The 22,844-nt window shown below is 46.7% G+C and overlaps 1 protein-coding gene across 5 annotated transcripts; it reads right to left on the reverse strand.

The window, feature by feature from the left end:
- Positions 1 to 1,748: 1,748 nt before the first annotated feature.
- Positions 1,749 to 22,001, reverse strand: wu:fa11c10 (protein FAM110A). Of its 5 annotated transcripts, none has more exons than XM_064298134.1 (2): positions 21,857 to 22,001; positions 1,749 to 4,954 (listed from the first exon to the last, which is right to left on the reverse strand). In XM_064298134.1, the coding sequence occupies exon 2, from the start codon at positions 4,500 to 4,502 to the stop codon at positions 3,219 to 3,221; it is 1,284 nt and encodes a 427-aa protein (XP_064154204.1). In that variant the 5' UTR covers positions 4,503 to 4,954; positions 21,857 to 22,001; the 3' UTR covers positions 1,749 to 3,218. The 5 variants fall into 5 exon arrangements, with proteins under 5 accessions (XP_064154204.1, XP_064154201.1, XP_064154205.1 ...); XM_064298131.1 differs by having other exon boundaries at positions 21,764 to 21,921; XM_064298135.1 differs by lacking the exon at positions 21,857 to 22,001 and adding an exon at positions 18,685 to 18,942.
- Positions 22,002 to 22,844: the final 843 nt, after the last annotated feature.

The raw sequence follows: 22,844 nt of genomic DNA on the forward strand, positions 1-22,844 counted from the left end.
TGACATATGACGTTAAAGAGCAGCTTTAATTAGCTTTAATTAGAGGGCATTAACATTCACATGGGAGGATCTGTGTAGGAATTACAGCCCTTTTTATACAGTCCCCCCATTTTAGGGGTACAAAAGTAATTGTACTCAGCGGTTACTTGGCCAGCTGTCTTTGCATCATTAGTTCATGCACAAGAAAGCTAACAAAAGGTCTACAGTTGATTCAAGGAGTGGAATTTGTATATGGAGTGTGTTGCTATTGCCTCTCAATTAGTTGACGTCATGGCGTTAGAAAATGGGGATCCTAAAAAACAATAAACAATAAAACATAAGGACCAAATACATGTCAATGCCAGTAAAGCAGGCCACCATGAATCTGAAAAATCAGAATAAATTGACCTGGCAAAACATGTATGGGTGCACATCTGCCACTGACTTACACGTCTTCCTTGATGTGACCACTGATGGCGGCAGCATGATGAATTCTGAAGTGTACAGAATCTTATCGATCCAACCAATTCCATCAAAACTAATTGGACAGCACTTCACCTTGCAGTAATGACCCCAAGCATTCTTTTAAAGCAACTAAGGGGTTCCTCAGGGCCAAAAAGTGGAATATTTTTGGCTGGCCAAGACACTCACCCCTCCTTAATCCAAATGAACACACATTTTCTTGCTGAAGACGATACTGAAAGCAAAACAACCTAGAAATGAGCAGGAACTGAAGAGGGCTGCAGTACAGGCCTGGCAGGGAATATGCCCAGGGCCTGTTGATATATACGAGTCACAGACTTCAAGAAGCCACCAAATGCAAAGAATTTGCCATCAAATACTAAATGATGTTAATTAAAGGCATACTATGCAGGATTCTTTTTAGCCTTGCTGTGGACCAGTGCTGACAATCAAAGAAGTCTCCTCCTCTGTCTTCAACTCCACTCATTCACCCGAGTACCCAACTTCAGCCATAGCTACCTAACATTACTAGCTGGATAGCTAGAGATAACATTACTTACAGGCCCAACAGAAAATAAGCCAACTCTGTGTGGCTTTTCATCCCCTTAGCGAACTTCAGCTGACACCACCAAGAAAAAGCAACTCCAAGGTTGAACACTAGGTCTTGAATGAGCCCTGTCTCATTGTGGTCGCTTCACTGTATCTGGGCTTGTTCCACCATTGCAGCAGCTAGCTAGTTAGCTAGCAACAAACAGTCCGCTGAAATTTGATCCCAAACCACAGGCTCTGTAGATATGCCTTAACATGGTTATAATATTTTCAAGGTAAAAATACTACATAGTATACCTTTAATTTGTCCAATGACTTATGCTCCCCAAAATAGGGATGAATAAAAAGGCCTGGAATCCCTACACGGATCACAATATAGAAGTAAATATCCTCAAATTAAAGCTGCCAGTCTAACTTCATATTCATAGTTCTATTTCCAATCCAAAGTGCTGGAGCCAAAACAACAAAAATTATATCACTGTCCTAATACTCGCACAGAGCATTTTGATACCAACAGAACCATAACAAAGACTGGTGTCTACCTGAGGTTCTACAATAAATGCCATTGAAAAGGCCTTTGATGAAGTTGGCAAGACCTGCCTTACAGAACTTCTGAAAAAACAGAACAGATTCAGATTATGAAAAAACGATAAAGGTAGAAGCTCAAAGGACCGTTGGTTAGTGCATGCAAACCAGAAAAACCACTGCAAAAAAACAGTTTTAACTCACAATAAAGTAAAAGAAGACGTGAAGAGACATGTTATTTAAATACTTTATTGACATTTTCTGAATACACAGAAGTCGCAGATAAAAGATACTCATCTGAACACTCTAGCTGGCCAAAACTTGACAAAAAACAGTACAAGGAAGTTCTCAATGACCTCCGGGGAGAATATCTTATTTATCCAGGTGAAATAAACCCATCTCTTTTCATAGATGCACACCCACGCTTTCTCCAGCATACAATACGCTTATATTCCATTGCTCATACCTGTACCCATCTGTGTGTGTGTAGATACCTTTGGGATTACCATTGCACACTGAAAAAATACATCTAAAAAATGCTGTGTATTAATACAGGTCTCACAAAAACATCAAACTTATACTTTAACAGAAATGCTCAAACTTCCTGTGCACCCACTAAATTCAGTCCCCTCTCTACCTTCTTTCAACTTTTCTACCATCTCTCAAACTCGTCCGTCTCTGGGTCTCTCTCTTGCCCTCAGGACAGACGCCATCTTGGTTCGCTCTGTATTCACACACCTGTGCTTTGATTCCAACCGTAGCAACCAGACACCTGTCTGCGGTGTACTCGTCCACTTCATTACTTACGTCAGCCACCTGTCTATAACTTCACATGACATTCGCTTACCTTTCTTACAACAAAACCTTTCTCAAGAGAAATAACAGACCAAAAAAAACAAAACAAAAAACAACAAAAACTCAGTGTGAATACATCGTTGCCCCATTCAGAACATTTCCACAATGAGAAGGGGAAGAAACTGTGCGCATGTGTGTGCAAGTCGACGTGAAGAATTTGTGCTTTGTTGAAATGATGTTTCAGACATAATGACAGAACATGCATGCACACATACTGCAAAAACTGCCATGAGTCACCTGAAACTGCCCATTTTCACAGTATCCTTATTCTCTCCATTCACCTGAACAACCACATCCAATCTCACCTGCTTCATAATACACAGCAGTAGCTGGCTGCTCATGCCCGAGACCGGAATCAAAGTGTTTAAAGGCATCTGTTTGCACACATTAGGTTTCATTGCTTTTCCCACAGTGAGCAGATCACACTCACTGGGTTGAAGGCCATATCCCCTTTACCATCGACTCGGTACCTATTACACCATTACCTTCCAATCATCATCATTATTGCTTTAATTGCCAGTTTCTTCCCAGCTAAATGCAAAGAGTTCAGTTTATTTCTTGCCTCTTTCTCCTCGAGGTTAGCAGTCCTGCTGGTGGTTTGATAAGCGCCCTCCCGGGAAACCATTCCCAACCGGAAAAAAATGACATCACTGAACTGAACATAAGGCAAGAGAAAACACCGAACTGTCCTTCCTGCAAGTCAACTATACAAAAGGAAATGTACACCTTTGAGCTTCAGAACATCTTGACAGGTCGTCGCTTAATAAATAAATACAAAAAAAGAAGTCGGCTAGGAAAGAAGGAGTCTCTTGCAGCCTTCCCTCCCCGCAGTCCGCTCCAGCCCCGCGCTACACGTTGGACACGCTGTGGGCATCTCGCGCCTGCCGGATGCCGTACAGCCACTTGATGACGCGCGCGTTCCTCTCGATGACCGAGATCCCGTAGGGGGCGCGCTCGGCCGACGGGGGCCCCTCCTCCTGCTCGGCGCGGCTGCGCTGGGACGGGGCGCCACACTCGGAGCTGGGGGTGCTGACGCTGCGCAGCTTGGACACCGACACGATGTCGGAGCTGGCGCGGGCGAAGCGCTCCACCCCCAGGCCCTCCACCTCGCCCGGGTCCAGCCCGCAGTAGTTGAAGAAGCGCTCCAGGTCGGCGGTGGCGCGGGAGTAGCGGTCGCTCAGGTCCGACTTGGAGCGGTGCAGGGAGGGGTGGCGGCGGCCCGAGCCCGGGCCGTCCCGCGGGGAGCTGCGCGAGCTGGCGGAGGAGAGGCGGGTGAAGGCGGGGGAGCCCGGGGGCAGCATGCCGCACAGGAGCCGGGGGCTGGCGGGCAGGCAGGGCTGGGGGAGCGGCGGGGGCAGGACCGAGGGCAGGACGGAGGGCAAGGAGGGGATGGCGGAGGGCTGCGTGGGGGCCGGCTGCGCAGGGGCCAGCGGCGGCGGGGGCGGAGCCTGCGGCTGGGCTACCTGCCGTTTGGGTGCCTGCGGCTGCAGAGGCATCCTCTGGGGCTTCCTGACCTCGGCCTGCGGCCGCACGTCCACACGCCGCACCGTCACCGTGTTGGGCGAGCCCCCCGCGGGCGAGCTGTACGCCCCGGCCTTCATGGCGCGCGCCAGCACGGGAGGGGGCCGCCGGTTCTGGTCGTCGGGCAGCGGCTTGTCGAGCGGAGACGAAGAGGAGGACGAGCCGGACGAGGAGTTGGCGGGGGGCGGCTTGCCCTTGCTGGCGGACAGGCAGGCGGGGGCGGCGGGGGGCGGGCCCTCGCACACGTTGATGAGGTTGTTGAGGATCTCCAGGTTGAGCGGGCCGGCGTGGGAGTCGGCGGGCCGGCGCGGGACCTTGCGGGCCGGGGGGCTGTTGATGCGGCACTGCAGCAGCATGCTGGGGGACAGCAGCGGCTTGCGGATGATGGGCGGCTTGACGGGCTCCTGCTTGGTGCGGGCCACCTGCTGGCTCTTCACGTACTTGGCCTTGTCGGCCTCCAGGCGCTCCACGGCGCTCGGCTTGCGCGCCCCGGGCTCCGGGGCCCGCCGGAAGTACTCGGGCCCCTTGTTGAGGAGGCGGAAGGGCATGGCGGAGGCGAGGGGGGCGCCCGCCATCCGCCCGTCCGAGGGCAGCAGCGTTTCGACAGGCATGCTAGGGGGCGGAGCCCGGCCCAAAGAGAGTCCTTATTGTGCTCGTGAAAAAAAAAAAGTCCTGATTCAAAGAGTCTTCTGACTGCCTCCTTTTCTTCCTCAGAACTATAGGTTTCTTACCGCTGCCTCTCACTCTTCCTTTTATGCCCCTTCAGTCTATTATCTCCCTCTGTCCCCGTCTTCTTCACTCAAAGGCTGCCCGTCGCACCGGGTCAGGAAGGGTCACATTCCACATCAGTCCGGCTCAATAGCCCCAGGAACTAAAGGTTAACAGCGGCAGCGCCTTCTAAGAAAACTGCCGGCGGACTCCGGGAGCTGAGAGGAGGGGGGGAGCCGAATCTCCCACGGTGGAAGCCCGTCCCTCGGGTCGTCTTTAAGTTGCGCTTCTCTCGCGCTGTCCTGCCGAACGCGGTCACGCTCCCCTCTGAGGTGGCGGGGACTCGCCGGAGCTCCTGCAGGAAACAGAAGAGGCTGTCAGGCCAGGAGCGAGCGAAGCAGCACAGCACAGGCAGCCCTCCGCTCCACTTTAACAAAGCATACTAAAGCCCTTGACTGGAGACAGACAGCCCTTTTAATATCAAGGCTGGCTCCGCCCCCTGCACTCGCAGATCCTCCAGATGCTGTCCGTAGGGGCAGCCAATCGCGAGGCTGCCCCGGGTTCTCAACGGACAGCTTTTGGGGGAAGGGATGGAGGGGGGGCAATAAGGGGGTTGGAGCTGCCCTCCCATTGGCCGTAGCCTAAGGACTCCAACCAATAACACCCCTCCCCCCGCTGACAACAAACACTCCCACTGAATTTTCATTCAAATCTAATTCTTTGAAAGGCGAGAGAGAAAAGAGAAAAAAAAAGAAAACGGCTTTAGGCTTTTACATCGAGTTACAATAAAACACCGCAGGTTTTTTTTTAAAAAAAGGCATTTATTCTACATGGTTACATGCATTCAGTTCCCTTTCTGTTCAAAACTCGCTGTAATTGAGCAGTCTGCTGTTGTCCTGTGCGGCTAGCCCCGAGCCTGCCCAAGACCTTAGGGCAGATTAGCACGGCTTTATGAGCCCCACACCCACCACTTCATTTCCCAAAGGCAGGCACGTCAGCTGCTTCACTCAGACGGGACTATTTTTACTAAACCCCTCTGGATTTTCCGTCACCATAAACAAATGGCTCTCCTTGTCCTGCTTCTGAGTGGAGTGAAGCAGTAGATTGGACCTCTCTGCTCCCTCTTCATCCTCAGCTTCCAGGGAGCCGAGCGGAGCTTCATCACCGTTACACCAGCACGCCGCTGGATTACATCAGACCCAGAGCCGCTCCAATTTTCATCATCCGCGCATTTTAATTAGGCTTTTTATAGGCCGCCTGTTTCTGAAGGCGTAACATCACAACATCGCCCCCCGTCAAAAAGAGCCTGCGACAAGCACGTCAACATCATCATCTTTAGTCTTTAGATAACCATACTTCTAAACCCCTTATAAAACATCGCATTAGGCCACAAACAAGCAAATACCAGTCTTTTGCCTGACTCTCTGTTCCACCAGCTAGTAAACAAACACACACACACAAGTACAATGCAAAATACACACAGTAAATACACTGCAAGCACCTCTGTAATCTGGTCAGACGACGTAAACAGAAGCCCCATTAAACTCACAGGGATTTGGAACAGGAAGATGGCGGAGTGTGTGTGTCTGAGCCCTGGCCCTGGCTCCTGGGGCCGTGTGCTATCCAGGTCAGTGTGCATTCTGCTGGGGCGCGCTGAGCCTGTCCTGGCAGAGCAGGCTGGCTCGCGCTATTGTCGCGCCGCCGCTTTTAATAGCAGCCGCAGTTGCCGCAGACGGGCCGGGCGCTCGGGTGTCCGGGGCTCCCCGCCACGTCACGTTCCCCCCGCTGTGCCTTTTTTAAACGTGACACACCGAGCACCACCTCGGGGTCAAACGCACCGACATTCACTCGCAGGCCGTCCCAAACGAACCCGGGAGCGCTCCCACGCTACCGTCTGACTCAGCCCTCACATGACAAACACCTCTAATCCCCCCACACCCAGGCCGTAAATCTCCTCCAGGCTAGCGCTACACGTGAGCCCCCGTACGCCAAACACGGGCTGCAATCATCCGTCCAAGGGGATCGGTTGCTCCAGTCATTATGGTAAACCAGTTCTGTTTCCAGTGGTTAGCTGGAAGACGGCCCCACGTGCAGCGCGACGCAGCCTCCGACCCGTAATGCGCATCACGCGCTCGCCCGCCATGTCGCTAACTGCCCTCAATGAACTGCGCATCCGGAATGTGGGCCAACAAATACGTGTGAAAGTGCGGGTGAGCTGCCCCATGAGCGCACCGCATTGTCATTTAAAGCCGACGCCTCCCCCCTCCCCCTCCCCCTCCCTCCCTCCGGTGCAGCGCGCGCGCCGCCGCGGCAGGCAGGAATGCGGCCTGCGCTCGGGACCCGGCGAGCCGCGAACAGCCTGGTCCACAGCCCGGCCCGGACAGGGGAGGTGTGAAGTGATCCTAAAAACGGCCGCAGCCGAGTGCCAAGCGCGCCGGTGGAGAGCGGGAGCGCTCTTCCGGAGGAGGCAGGCGCCACTTCAATGTCGTGCCAGCGTGCGACGGAGTTCTGGAACGCCGCTCCGAACGCGTGCGTTGCCGACAAGAGGTTCGGCACGTCGGCCAGCACCAGAGACGCCAGCCTAACGCACATCCGCGTGCGCGCTCACATAAGAACTTTAGCGAGAACATCTGAGACCGTCGCTTGCGTGCTAACCATAACACGCATTTCATTCTGCATTACGGTAAACCTTACGTGATATGCACGGGCGGGGGGGGGGAGATCATGCGAGGACTGCTCCTCTGCCACCCAAACTTTAATAAATGATGCCAATCCCGTATATTTCCAGCTGGAAAAGCACTCAGAGATGACCTCACCACACGGGCCTACTGAAGGAACTGGGAAAGGAATCTTAAAATTACAGAGTCGGGCAACTGGGAGCAATTTGCTGCTCTTATAATATCCATCTATTCCCGCCGGGATACGGCACAGCAGCAGGGGACACGTGAGGGAGAGGAGCAGAGATGAGGCTTCAGCAGCTCAGGGTCTGAAGTTAGCCACTCCCTGCTCAGCAGCCACCCCGGCTTTGTTTATGTCAGCGATGCGATGGGAACACGGCGGGCTGCGATTAAACGCGTCCAAGCGCCAACCTCTCTGAGCTCCCCCCCCACCCGCAGGTCAAAACAAAGGCACGCCACGGGGGGAGGAAATGGAAAAATGCATTTTTCGGCAGGGTGCGACCCACCCCTCCTTTCACCGTTTCTCAGGTACGGCGCACGGGGGGGAGCACCTGCACACAAACATGCCTGGCAGCCCAGGAACCGTGAGGCACGTCGATCAGCCCCAGGAGCAGAGAGCCAAACGCGGAAAAGAAAGGGGACCAAACACCAAGAATGGAGCTCTGGCTGCTGCAGTCCCATGTTAAACGAGCGCATCCACAAGAGCACTGCTAGAGCCAGAGACTGCAGAATAAAATCACTCCAACTGCATTCCGGTGAGGGAGAAATTCACTGAAGGGAGAAGGTCTTACAGGTTTTAAACTATGGAGTGGACAGAAAATGGGGGGGGGGGGGGGTCCCAGGTTTGGGTGCCGCGGTGCAGGGACACAGAGCACCCAGTAGAGGACAGTGCAGCTGCAGGCCTGGTCCTCCCCCCTCCCCACTACTGAACTCCTCCACGGGACAAAGTCAACAGTGGAACACGCTCATTAGAGCGCAAATGCTGTTATTCCAGCGCAGCCCTCACCCCAATTACTGTCTGTGTTTGTGGCCTCTGGACATCCTCAATACTCATTTTCTGTCACATTCATCATTAGCTGTGCCGCGGTTCCCAGTGTTCCACTGCCCCCCCTTCCCGTACCCGTGGCCCCCTGGCCTACATAGTGCCCCATCGGTCAGGCCTAACAGTCCCGCACGCAATGCCCCGGACAACAAACAGCCCGGCTAAAGCTAACAACATAATCAGATCTGAGCAGGTGGCGCCGCGGACCCGAGGGGAATAAGTCACTTATCACAGACGTGCGGAGGCCAGCGTCGGCCCAGCCTAATTCGCCTAATTGGACAAGAAAGGGAGAGGGGACCACGGCAACGGCCAGCAAAACCGTCGCCTGCCTCACCTGAGAGAGAGAGAGAGCGAGAGAGAGACAGAAGCTGAGCTAGAGCGCCTTTTCCCACCAGTCGTTGGCGACGGCAACCGCACAAACGCATTGCTCTCATTCCTGCCTCCCCCAGAGATCAGGGGGAGGGACAGCATGGCGGAACGGCCCGAGAGTAAACCCAGCATGCATGTCGTTTCCACAGGTTATTGATCAGACAGATTCCCCTACATAATTTATTGACAAACCACACACTGACACGTACTATGACCCTGACTAACAGGATGTCGACCCTAGACCGCCGCATGTACGTTTTTGTGGTGTTTTTTTTGTGCGTGCCTGGCGTCTGCGTTTCTGGAACAGACGGGCAGCCCACCGAAGGAGGCCCCCGCGCGGATCCGGCTGACGACAGACCCTCTCAGGCTGGGAAAGCCTCCCTGCTATTAATACATTCCAAAGACACGCAGGGGCGTGCACAAACACACAGACCCTGTGTGCACAGGCGGGGGCCGCGTGTTGTTTCTGCTCCTTTTCCCCGTCGCTGAGCTCCACTTCTCCCCGGCTCCCGCGTGCCCGCCGCGGAGGCAGCCAACCGCCAACCCGCGAGGGCATTCCGCCAAGGCCGACCCCGCGCAAAGTCCAAAGTACCTGAGCTAGAGCGCGCCAGAGCCGGCCCAGGTGTGTTTGCTCTGCGGTCGCCGAGAGGAGATATGGTGGCGTAAAGAACAGGGAAACACGGGGCTCAGAGCAGGTATCTGATCTGACTGGACGCCTGCGACTGTTAGAAGCGTAACCGCGCGGTTCTGTTCGTGGAGCTCTTCTAAAGAACGTCTCGATACGAATCGCCACAGGAATGTCTGGAGCGTTCCCCAAAACAGCGACACTGTACCAGCAGTGTGAGCCACAACATTCAGAAAACCCGCACTTCCACATTACCATGACAACTAAAGAAAAATGACACAAAACACACATACGACAAACACAAAAACACACAAGTAAAAATGATATAAAAGAAAAACTGTAAATAATTTTGCGAGTGTCTTCTAAATGTTATAATCAAGGACAGGTGTACAGTGTTTACAGATCGGGACATTTCTAACCTCAAGGCCGCATAAACCAGAAACGCAAGAAAATTCTGACTGTATTTTGGCAAATTTGATTTGTCACCTTATTTTTTTTGCAAAACACTTATGAAAGAGCCCATCAGTCTATTACAAATGCCTCACTTGCCAAACATATCATGACACGAACACCTATCGCTACAAGAGTCGTCTACACATGAACATGTATCCTAGAGATCTGATAAAGACAAAATACTGTCACATAATATTACATTCATGAAGGTCTGTTTGTAGCTATGTATATACCTATAGTACAAACAAATACAAAATATGTACGTATAGAGAGCAAATATATTACACACACACATATACATACAATGACATATCTACAGAGACAGACACACGGTAGTGATCATTCTAAGCAGAAAAACTGTAAATAGATGAGACACCCCAGCCCAATACAGACATACAGCTTTCCAATCACACCGATACTGTTCAGTTCACTTTCCAGTAGTGACTTACGCGTGTGGTAGCTTCTGGAACTCCGGAACTTCCTTAGCAGTCGATGAGAGTTCACAGCAGCGTCTGGCGTGTGAGCGTACAGCTCGGTGTGTGCGTGCGTGTGGGACAGAGCGCTCAAACCTGTATTACTCAGTCTGGCTCTCAGCTAAATACTCCTCCTCCGTCCTGTGTGTCGAATCAGGAAGAACCACTTCCAAGGGAGCAGTTCCTTTCCAAATGATCACATGACCTTTTTTTTTTCTTTTTTTCTCCCCGCCCTCCTCCTGTTGCAGTTATGCAGCCCCTCCTTTACCTGCTACTTTGGCATGGAGCAGAGGGCAGTGAATAAATGAGTGGCCAGACATTCTGCAGCGAGAGCACGCTCCGTTTGAACAGCCCTTCCCTCACCCGTTCCAACACATGCACTCATTTCCTGGCAATCGCTTAGCCGGGTCTGTTTTCAGAAACCCTTCCAACATACACACCTCCCGTCTGTGAGCAGGAAGAGCTGGATCTCTGCCCTGCAACTCTGCCCTGTGGGTGTAATACAATCTGGGGAACCCCAGTACGGTAGAGGAATAGGCACAGACTGTATTGAGGGGGTATACACCAATCAAAGCATAACTATGGAAAAACCTAAGGAAATCTCTCAGGAAGGTTTCTCATCACATACCTGGAAAAGAAAAAAAAAAACTCTGCCAATGGCAGTGCACTTAAGTTATGGTCAGTTGTATCCAGGCAACTGAATTACAGTATATTTTAATGGGTGTATGGTGCCCGATAACACCCAAAAAATAGACTTTAAAAAGTATTTTGCGCTACCTGCAGGTGGTTTGCAGACATGCATCCCATTACTGATGCCCCTATTGAGGTGGACTGAATGGCAGTAAGTTACACTACCAGCAAGTGAAAGGGAGCGCACATAGAAGACTCACTCAAAGTCACGCAACATCAGAGCACGCAGGTCCATTAAAACATCCCCCAAACTGGAGGTAGAAAGCCAACGTAAGGCTGGACAGCGAAGCAATGTAGCATCATCCTAGCCCTACATCAATGGCCCCATTTACACCAGGTCGTTTGATGTGACATGCATCTTGATTGTACCCAGATGACATTTAACCAAATTGCATTTACACTTGGCAGTCAGATGCATCTCCAATTAGCTGGATTTTTATCAGACTGCACATAAAATGCAAAACCCTGACAAACGACTTCCAGTTTTTTCCCACCTCTTGGAAAGCAAAGATTGCAGCTGTTTCCAAAGTAGCAACTTTGTATGGCATTTTTCAGTTTCTTAAAGATAAGGGAAGATGCCATAGTCGGTAGGCAGTGTACAACAGAAGATGGCTGATGAGATGGTTTAATACAGCAGCGACCCCGGTTGCAGCTGGAGCAAAAATAGTTTGATTTCTTTAACTACTCTGAAGTTTGTTCTGAACAGAAGTATCTGACCATATATCGCTGGTGGGCATTTCGTTTCTCTGGAACTCCAACCATGCGTGTCCTCCATGCTCGTTGTGCTTGTGAAGCTGTGTGCGTTCTGCTTTGGGGGACAGCCACGTCGCGTGATGCTATACTTCAGGAGGAGTTTCGCTTGTCATACGTGCCTTGGAGAGATGGATGCATTCACACTGGTCTAACATCCGTCTCAAATGCATCTAAGACCTCCTCCTGAAGTGGTTTACATGATCGGATTTTGGTGCACCTGCGTTTTTATGTGGATAATGCCTAACCGGATTTAATCTGGATACACCGAATGCATGAAACGACCAGGCATAAATGTGGCCATTTTATCTGAACTGTCATGGCTAATTTACTACCAAAAACATACAGCTACACAATCACTGTTGAATGAAGCAGTCACAGGCTTGGAAAAGCCCTTGTCCTAGCAATAGAAATGCAGTCCATTCCAAGCACCAACACCAATTGATCATTAACTGGGAAACACCCATGTGAAGATGGTTGTGTGGGGCAACCTAGCCTGTCCTTTGAGCTCTGACCACAACCTCAACAGAACAACCGAGGTCAAAAGAACCCACGTCATTGGTTACTGACAGATAAAAGCACAATTACTTCTGACAAATAGTGAGAGGAATTCAGCTATGTGGTATAGATTGACAGCAAGCACCACTCACCCACACATTCTTTGTATTGCTGGCTTCAGAAAAATCTATTTTTTCAGCCAAGCTGCAGAACAAATGTCACACATACCATGACTGTATAACATGGCACAAACACAGGGGACTAAAGAGGGAGGTCTATCACAGGCACAAACAAACTGGGAGAGACTAGGGAATCTACACTTTTACCTTTGTACTCAGGAAGCACATGACTTCCCCGCAAACACTCACTCACACTCACACACACACACACACACTAATCCTGTCTGGTGCATTAGTCAGAGCATACTGGCCACATATAGAGCAACACTCTGACTCTGCTTCCTGACTCAAGGTGGTACAGACTCAGACAACCATGTATCACCTCAAACTTACGGGTCAGGAAACACACAGAGCCAAGTGTTTTTCAGTAACAGTGGCAGAGCTAGCTGCGTGCTAACGCTGCTGAAACATAGTGGCAACATTGTGTAAACTGGATCTTCAGGCCCAGCATAGAGGCCTACAGCGACAAAGCCATCCTTGTGCACTATATTACAGACAATCCTAAAGCCTCTTTTAATGAATAGGAAGACAAATATCAATAAGGACTTGAAATTCAAGCTTCGAATGAAAAAAAAAAAAAAAAAACTAAATGAATGATGCATTTAAACTCATACCCATTAAAACTTATGGCACATTGTGCCTCTGATGTGCACTGTCCTGAGGGTAAACATTACATTTTTAAAAGTAAGGCTCATGCCATTATTATAGCCCTCCACTGCAGTGTGATTGTGTTTTTGAATCCGTTTCAGGCCCTGCGGTTCGTCTCCATGTAATTAAAGCATTGTGTGTTGTTCTGTTGCAGTTCAAACCCCAGTGAGGAGAAGGCCTGGTGCACAGGTACGCAGCGCAGTGACTCAAGCAGCCTGAAACACACCACCGGACTGGGGCAGGAGAGTTTACTGTAACAATAATGACCCGCAGTAAACACTGCCATGGGGACCACCGTAACCCCCCCCCCCCCAAAGCAGTCCAGCCCACAAGCACTGACGTCTCGTGACACATTTACATTCAAAGCTCTAAAACCCGAAAGCCAATCCAACAGCTAGCTGGTGCCCATACATGCCTTGTATACAAGTCACCTAACTGTGCCCTCTGGCTATTTTAAATAGTGACTATATTTGCATACCAGCATAAGACAAGTCATTCGCTAGCTTACAGTCACAGAGAACCCAAAAGCCTCACCTTGGAGTGACCACAAGACACATTTCCTGACTACCAGTTACAAAACACATAAATACAACGGGATATCTGGACAGAATAAACCAGTGCAACAATGTCCTGTGAGCCATAACCTGTTTTTGTAAAAGTGGGGGGAAAAAAACAAGGTAGCGTAAAAGCCAGCATCTCTTCCAGATAACAGTTACAAAACATTTATCTGGAAGACATGTTCTACAGGCTTTGCTTGGGATACTCTGATTATCATGTCCACAGGATTATAAGTGGCTGTAAACAGCTTATACACAATAACATAGTGTATACCATGTTATACACACAACACACTTCATAGCCTGAGACTATTACGCAGAATATCAGGGACATTCAAACAGTCACTGTCACCAAAGTGGTTTAATGGTCCATTTTATATACTGCACATTATTTCCACTGTACTGGATGGAAATTAAGAGAAGTAGGTTTTAGTCCAACCTCAGAAAAATGGGTGCAAAGGTTCTGCAGGGAAAAGCAAACAGCCAAATCATTTTATGGATTTCCATAGTGTCCCGTGACCTGCAAGTGGAAGACTTCAAAGAACACAACTGAAAACCACAAGGAATTTTGGGTAATTAAAACAACCAAATGGTGTGGTGTACACAGTATATTACATTTCCACCCAGTATGGATATCATGTATCATTTTCCATGTGAGAACTATAATATTAGGCTATAAACTGCAAGAGAGGGTATGTAATACCCTTGCTACATCTTCAGAACCCCGCTTCAAATACCTTTAAATACGCGAGCCAGCAAATAGCTAATCAAAGTAACACACATGGGCCATTAATCAGATCTTCACTTATTTTACATGCAAAGCTTCCAATGAGTCGCAACTGCTTTCATGTTGCACTTAAGTGCACTTGCAAATACCTCACTAACCTGACTCTTTAAAATCCAAGCAGGCCCAGGCCTACTACATAATGAAACACTTCGGTTAGCGTTTCGCTCCTCCAATAAACTTGGTGTTTTAAAAAAATATATATATCAAAAATGCAAAAGGGAAATTATGCCGCTGGAATGAGCAAGCAAATTCAATTACATTTTATAATAAAAAATGTTTTACAGGCTTATTAAAATGCATGAGTGTCTCATTTCCACATGTGTATTTTAAGAAATTAAGTGGGCGAATATTGGAGCCCATCAGGCGCTAAATCAGGGACAAAACCCAATACGGTCCAGGCCTCCTTACGGTCTCTGAGAAAGCCATGACTTACCTTAAAAGTAAAGCAAGCAAAAATAATTTCACACACCAGCCATGGTATGGGTTTGGTAACCTTCTGCTCAGGTCACTTAGGAGTGGCTTGCGCCAGTTAGAGACCCTGTGAGGAGCTGATTGGTTGGAGAAGAATGACCGAGGCTGAAGGCTGCTGAAAGATTCAGCACCATCCTTTCCTGCTGCGCATTTCCTCAGCCCATCATGTTACTTACACACTCAAGCGCCCTCACACTGCAGTGAAAACTAAGCTAGGCCAAGCTCTGCTCATTAGCAGGGCAATAAGAGGAAACTATAGCAAAAAGCATGCCCGTTTGGGGACTAAATAAAACTGTGCTGGTATAATAGCTAAATCATGCTCATTTGCCAGCACTATGGATAATGCTGTGTATACACAGATCAGCCTATAAGCATTTCAAAACCGAGCCATTATGCAGCTGACATCAGCATCAAAGGTGTGTAGCAATTTAAAAAGGCGCTACCAATGTAAAAGAAGGGACACTGCTTACAACCGAACATAGCTTTATACCAAATGTGGACAAGTGATCGGAATGCAGCCCACCGGTTTGGTGGAAAATCAACTGCCAATTTACATTTAGTCTCTTAGCAGTTGCTTATTGCCAAAGTGCATTTCAAATGAAAACTAACATTTTAAGCTTCTCAAGGCCAACATACTTGCAGCACAGAAAATCCATATTCCTGGAACAGCTGTTGCCTGCAAAAAAGGTGTTCTCCACCACCTTGCTTCATGGGTATTTGGCGGCATTACAAAACAGCAATAAAAGCCAAAACCATATTCAATGGAAAAAGGCCCCATAAACTGGTGATAAAAAATTGTAATATACAGTTACAATTATCTGTGCCCTCTTGGCTGCAAGTCTGTTGAATAAATTCCAAAGCAAATCCCTATTGGGCCCCATAAATAAAAGTATAATTTGGACTCATTAGGCTTTAGCTGCTCAAGGGATAACAAATTCCTAATTAGAGATAAATGTCGTCACTGGTGGTCTAAACAGCTGATAAAGAAACATAGCTACATAAACAGTACTGTGGTGATGCTCCATACTATCTTCATACTGTTTCTCATGGCATAAAACTGCCTGTCAGCAATGGAAGTAGGACCATAAAAGGATTTGCATGAAGGGTTGGGATTTGCTTACCGATAGACAGTAAAATCAAACGGTTGAGGGGGACAAGAGTGCTGGTGTTGGTGGTAAAGCACTTGGTCCATATTACTCACCGGATAGCAAAGTGACTCTACAGCACATTTGGTTAGAGAACTTACATTCAAATGTGTCAACAACATATAAACGAACAGGTATGCACCTGCAGAGCTAGACTGTAACCTGCCCATTGTTCACGGCTGCAAACTCTGCAAAACAGCCAAAGTGCAAAACAGAAGCAGAACACTAAAGGCCAACATTCTCACATTAAACACAAAATTATCCTGCCTGTTTGGTGCAATAAAGCGCTACCAAATCTGTCGAATCCTAGCCGTTCTAGTCCAGCAAAGTGACGCACAGCTGTCCAGTGTCACCCATCAGGAGGGCATCTGCAGTCTGCCAGTTAGGCTACATATGAAGCTTAGTCCTTGACAGCCCAACAGTCCCAATGACAGCAAAGGACAGTTGCAGGACTGCAGTCAAAAGACCCTTTGAACAGCACCAAGTGCTTCGCAAGACATGCACAAGTCAGCTGGGACAGACCACAAACATGATAGGGAATTCCAATGGGGGACATGTTTCAGTAGGATTTCATGTAGGATTAACACTGATTTAGAAACACATCCTGTTTACAGAAGGGACAGAAAGTAGAGCGTGCGCAGAAAAAAGGTGAAATGTTGTCTGATGAGTTTACATAAAACCATTAGATTTTTTTCTGAAACCAGTTCCCTGTATCATAATTTTCTGTCCCTTATAGTCAAATAAGACACTTCAGATCAGTATAAATGAGAGGCCCAACTTGCTACACTTAACACTGAAAATCCTACACCCAGAATCGTTCAATTTGTAGGGTACTGGTGAAAGCAGGTGCTCCTGCATATTCATTACAGACACAAGTCATGCTTGTTTGCTTCCGAGTTTAATCACTACGGTTTCGCACAGTATCATTTTAAGGGCTAATTATTCAGAAGTACAATACAATCCGGGCTGCTCTGCTCATGAATATTCATAACTAGTCATCCCCGGAACAGTTTGGCAACAAGAGGGTGGTACACCGTGCGAAGAGACATACTACTGACTCAATGTCAGACTGTGGTTTACGGGTAGAGTTCATCACCACAGGGGTAAACGTGTAACAGCGATTGGTCGCTGCTGCTGTGAAAACGTGCCAGTCAGTAGATTGGGATCCCTTTCTGCAGTCTGAGACCACACATGTTCCTACGAGTGTGAAAACGTACCTAATTTCCTGCATGTTTCCATGTGTTCCTTTGTGTGTGTATGTGGTCAACACAACTTACTCAGGACAAGCGCATACATCAGCATTCTTCATGTGCCAAGTCCACCTTTGCCAACATCCCACAGGCCCTTCATTGACCTCACCCTCAATCACAACATTTGAACAGCACAGCCATCCCACAACTACAGGGGGAAAAGGAAGGTTAACAAGTCCAAATAAACCTATGCTACTTGCCCCACAAAGTACATAAACAGAAAAGAGATCAATGACATGCACAAGGCCAAAGAATGTTTGCATAGCAATAGCAGCCTGGACGCTCTTCACGTGAGCAGGGAAAAGTGTGCTGTGAGGGAGAGCCAGCTTTTCAGCCAACCACTGCCACCATTTTAAATCCACAACATTGAGAGACATGAGAAATCATGCTCACATTCCACCAGACCTGAAAAGCTTCATAACTACTGTGCGTGCGTACGTGTAAAAACCATGATGCCCGTTTCACTTTCAGGAGGTTTTTGGAACCATTTCAGTTTAATGCATGTTTTGAATCGGCCCATCTGCAGTGAAGGTCATTTTATATTTTTACAGATGTGTCGGAGGACCTGATGGTTCGACAGCAGTGGTTACTGGGGTATTTGGGGACTTGATGTCTTAAGCAAGAAAACCTGTCAGGTAATTACTAAATCAGTTTGCACAGCGATGTTTGTTCCAGAGGTTGCAAAATTTACAGATAAATTTCTTCGTACTTGATATAAATATCAGTTTTTATACTGTGTGGGTACATCCATCTCAGATGGCACATAAAAACTGTCTGCTATCCCATAAAAGTATGATGGCCAAACAACATTTTATTTTTTTAAACTTGAATGTGCAAATGCTCATGATTCTGACATTAATCATGCATGTTTTCTGGGCACTTTTTCCTGTGCAGTTAGCTGAGAAAAACCATGCCCAGTGAACAACACTGCTAAATTATTTTCTAATGTTGGATGCTTCTCATGTCACATGAATGACATCAGGAGCATTACTTGTAATTGCATTACTTGGCTAGCATTAAAAATTCACTACTGTGGGTGAGTAATGATAACGTTAAATGATTCTTTAATGCGAGCCAAGATTCACAAGTACACTCCGGGTGACTTCTGTATGAACTTATACCAACAAACAGACACATCCACTTTACAAATGTTGTCTCAATATAGGCTATATTATCGTTTACCATCAGTCTTATTAGAAAATAAATTTACTTTTAACAATATTAGTAGTCACAACAATTCATGTATTGCATCAGTAACTGACTGCAAAGCATCTTTGAACATTTAACTTGAGTGTTCTGACATTTGCTTCTATGGGCTGTGGAGTAGATTACTTCACATGCCAATGTAGCAGAAGAGCGGTGTCCTGCTGAATTTAAAATGAACATGCAAACACCGTCTGCCAGACAACGACAACCCTCTCTGCCCCTCTGCAGAACCGCTGGAGTGGCAGCTTTGCTGGTTAAGCTTACCTTACTTGACGTGTGCAAAGGGGCTTGCGAAGCTGCACAGGGAGCACGCTGGCTAACGTGCTGGCTAACGTGCTTCAGTCCCCGGCACTGGGACACTGTACACCCACCGTGCTGCTAGCGGGTCAAACCTGAGAGGGCTGGCATGCAGGTCTACAGGGTTGCAGTAACCTGACACCTGCCGATCTGGCCCTTTGCCGGCAAAATGCAGGGAGAAGGTGCAAGGGGGATGGAGATCACGGGTGCACGTTACCCTGCTGACACGAGGGGAAGTGGGGCCACCTAAAAAAACCACACAGTAAACCGGAGCACACAAGAGCAAGGTCACCCAGGACCCCAGTAATATTAACACAAGGGGTGGGGGAGGGGAAGCCAGGGGCCCTTAAGGCTTTTCCCTGGCCTTTTCACGTTTCAAATGTATGAAACCTCAATGGTCCTACAAAACGCATAAACCTAAAAATGATAACCATTAATACAACAACCCTAACCCTAATGTAAGGTGATGCTTCCCGTAGTGATAAAACACAGGCAAAATCAGTACTTGTGTCAGAGCAGTAATGAGTCTGTGTACGAGTAAATGACACACTTCCCATCCCACTCTCTCATATGTATACAACCTTTTTTTTTCCTGAACAAATTCCACTTTTACACAGGAGCTACAGTACATGTGCTTATTGAATGGGGTGCGGGACAGAGAGAAAGAGAAAAGGAGAACAGTACCGTACAGTTTACATGCTGAAAAGTTGAATCAGAGTTCATACAACTTAAGGTTGATAAAGTTCCTTTCCAAGGCATTAACCTGTCCTTTCTGTGGAACTGAACTAGGGAACATTCTCCTGAAAGAGTTTGGAAAATGAGCAGGGAGTGGCATGATAAGTTTCCTGCTTATTGCAGCAAATGACAAAACTGAAAAAACAGACCATTGACAGGATTCCAAAAACCTGACAGCTTGTACTCTGAGGTCAGCACGGTTTCAAATCCATGCTTTGAAATTTTTAGATTCTTTTATTTAGATCTCCTTATCAATTGTAAGCTAATGCATGCACCACACTGTTGCATTGGTTTTTCAAAAAGGCCTGTTAAACTGGTTTTAAACTGAGCAAGCCTTTCAGGATTTCCTAAAGCAGAGAAGAGTGCCATAGCCTCTGCTTTACACTTTATTCAGAACTGTTCCGTGGGCAAAGATGTGTACCATCTCAGAGAGACGCCACACATTGCATCCAATTAGAGGAACACAAAATCACAGAGGACATCCAATACGGGCTAGGCGTCACAAAGCAAGCCAGCTCATTTCAGATGTGTCTGCACATGCGTCAGCCACAACCAATACTAATGAGTGCAACTGCACAACCAGCAATGTCCTTGCCAAGTGACCTAGACATTACTGGTTGACAGAAAAATAAAGGGAATCATGCTGAAATCCAAATCACTTGTTGAGCAGGAGGACAGGCGACTTGAAGACAAAAAAATGTTGTTTCAGATTTTTCTAAATAAAGTAAAAGGGTCTGGTTAGAGTATTTTCACACATACACAAAAAAGTAAAGATTTTTCAGCTAAAAGTTCCATGGAAAGCTTTTCAAAGGAGGGGAAGGTACCAAACATGGCAATTCAGGAAAGCCATGCAGCTTCCCTGCCAATATTTCCCAGTTCAGCACTTCCTTCTTTATGGGAAAGATCTGAATGGTAATAGCCTCACAGAGGAGCTTGTGTAAATAAACGAAAAGACAATGAGTAATTGCCCTTGCCCTTACTGAAACAACACTATTTCCCCATTTTATTTTCAGCTGTTGTGGGAAAACTTTCACACCTCTGAGAGGAAACTGGATCTTGACCAGATCAATTGCTTTGGTTGGTGGCTATCCGCCAAAGACTATTTTAGTTTGTGGTTTTAATAACTTACAGTAATGTTTCTGGTCTACCAAAAGGTTTTTGGTTGCCCACTAGGGGAGGAAGGCCAGCGATTCCTTGGCTTTCCATTTACAAACCCCTTGTTTTCTTCAACCACAAGAGCAAATGTAATAAGCTGTGTTCAACCCCCATTCCATTGTCCACTTAGCTTAATTTTAATATCCACGCAATTCTCAATAAAATATGGAAGTCTTCAACATAAATTAAACTTTTGAAGTTTTCGATGACAACTACATAATTTAGTTAAATTAGGCTACTTGTTATAGCCATTACATTAAATCATTTAATGTGACTAACTGTCCTGTACTTTTACAGTCACTAGTACATAGGCTACAACCTATTAAAAGGAAATTTCATTTAAATTCAAGCTTGGCTATCATTTTTTAATAAACCAACTATATCACTATAGAACTATATCGCGCAGTTTGTTATGGTTAAGATTACTGTGCAGCCACCAAATAATGTAACCCTTTAAATTGAAATATCACAAATAGAAGACCTAATCACAAATATGTGATTAGAATGTTCTTAAGTGAAATCTCTAATGCTGATGTAACAATCACTGCTGGTAATTGAAAGAATTAGAGTTCCAGAATTCTGACTTAGAATTAAGAAGAAACATTCCTAAAAAAACTACTCTTCAAAGGGGTTTAATTGAATAGCTTAATATTAGCTAGCTATGTAACTGGCTAACGTTAGCTAGCTAAATGGTCGCCAGAAATCACATTTCGTTGGCCAACTTAGCTGGGTATCCACACTCTATTAAAGGTAGCTAACTACAAATCCTAACTCGTTACTGCAGTTCAGGCTGGTTTTCTTTCAAAAACATAACTGAAATATTGATCAGGAGGACACATGCTACGACAAAGTTATCGCTGCCTACCTAAAAGGCTCGCAAGCTAGCTAACGAGAAACTTAGCTAGGTAACTAGTGTTACTTATATTTTTAGTAATAACTAGCAAGTAACGATGGTGTTTATTACGTTCCTTCAAGTGTATATGGTAGTTTACATTATTAATTTACTGATGATTTGTTATGCATCTAAATGAGCTGCTGTGGTTGTAGTTAGCACGCTAAGCTATAAAATCCACTGATAACTTTAGCTGTACAATTAAAGTTACAACAATATTAAATGATTGCTTAATAGTACATTAATCATTACAACTGTACTCACCTACAGGCGGAGAGAGATGCTTTATCTAGCCGGCTATAATTTAATTTCTATTTTAATTTCACTGACGAACAGATAAAGTAATTGCATAGGCACATTTCAAACATCCACCTGCATGCATCATGACTCGAGGAGATTCAATTTCTGCGCGGGTAATACCAAGATGTGGTAAGCGCACATTAGCTTTTTTGAAAGCGTAAATGGTCACACATATAGCCACAGGTTTATCGCACTCATAAACGCATAAAATGATATGTGTTCAACTTGAATTGTACACACACATGAACAGTATTTTTATGTATATTAACCAATGTGTTCATATTGGTAGCTTGCTTCAACCCTTATTATGTCTGTGTTTGGTAGGTGCCACATCCCGCCATTGGTCCTTTACGAATTTGGAAAACGCAAGAGACCGGGGTACCTAGGAAACGAAATGCTCAAAGAACATCTTTGTTAAAGGATTTTTCGCAGAAGTGGAACATTTTTACAAAGGAGTTTTGCAAGCGACACTAACGGTCGATGTGGTATTGAATTACACGACAGTTTGCATATGATTTAGCCTCAAGCTTAGTCATATCTGTGAATCCACATACTAGAGTTGGTTACACAATGATGTATTCTGCCCTTAGTACCTCAGCTGGTTTTGAAATGTGCTACGTTTGGCGCAGCCTGAAAGGCGGCTTCTTTCAAAGTTTATATAAGGAGGGTGGAATAAGAATGTGCGTTCAACTGCATATTTCGTGGAACAAATTTTGACTGCTGACATTTATACATTTTTAGTAATGTTTGAGAGAAACATTATTCTATTTATGGACGTATTTCTCTTGAGCTGGATCCTAATGGTCCCTTCTTTGATACTGGTACTGAAAACCTATGGTTATATTCTTATGTTTATGTTAGCCTAATTCCTTCTGAATTAGATAGTTGTTGACACACTGAAGGTGGATCCACAGATCAAATTTAAGTCTGTTATATTTGGTGCCCTCTTTATTTATAGTTCCAGTTCAGGACTATCGTGTCATCAATCTATTCATATCGTTGGGTAAATCCAATACTTTTTTCAGGTCTCTTTAAATTAGGCCTA

The sequence above is a fragment of the Anguilla rostrata genome, chromosome 11 (genome assembly GCF_018555375.3).
Source record: "Anguilla rostrata isolate EN2019 chromosome 11, ASM1855537v3, whole genome shotgun sequence".
NCBI lineage: Eukaryota > Metazoa > Chordata > Actinopteri > Anguilliformes > Anguillidae > Anguilla > Anguilla rostrata.

Excerpts from the sequence above, each read along its gene's own strand:
- wu:fa11c10 (XM_064298134.1), bottom strand. The coding sequence starts at position 4,502 with ATGCCTGTCGAAACGCTGCTGCCCTCGGACGGGCGGATGGCGGGCGCC.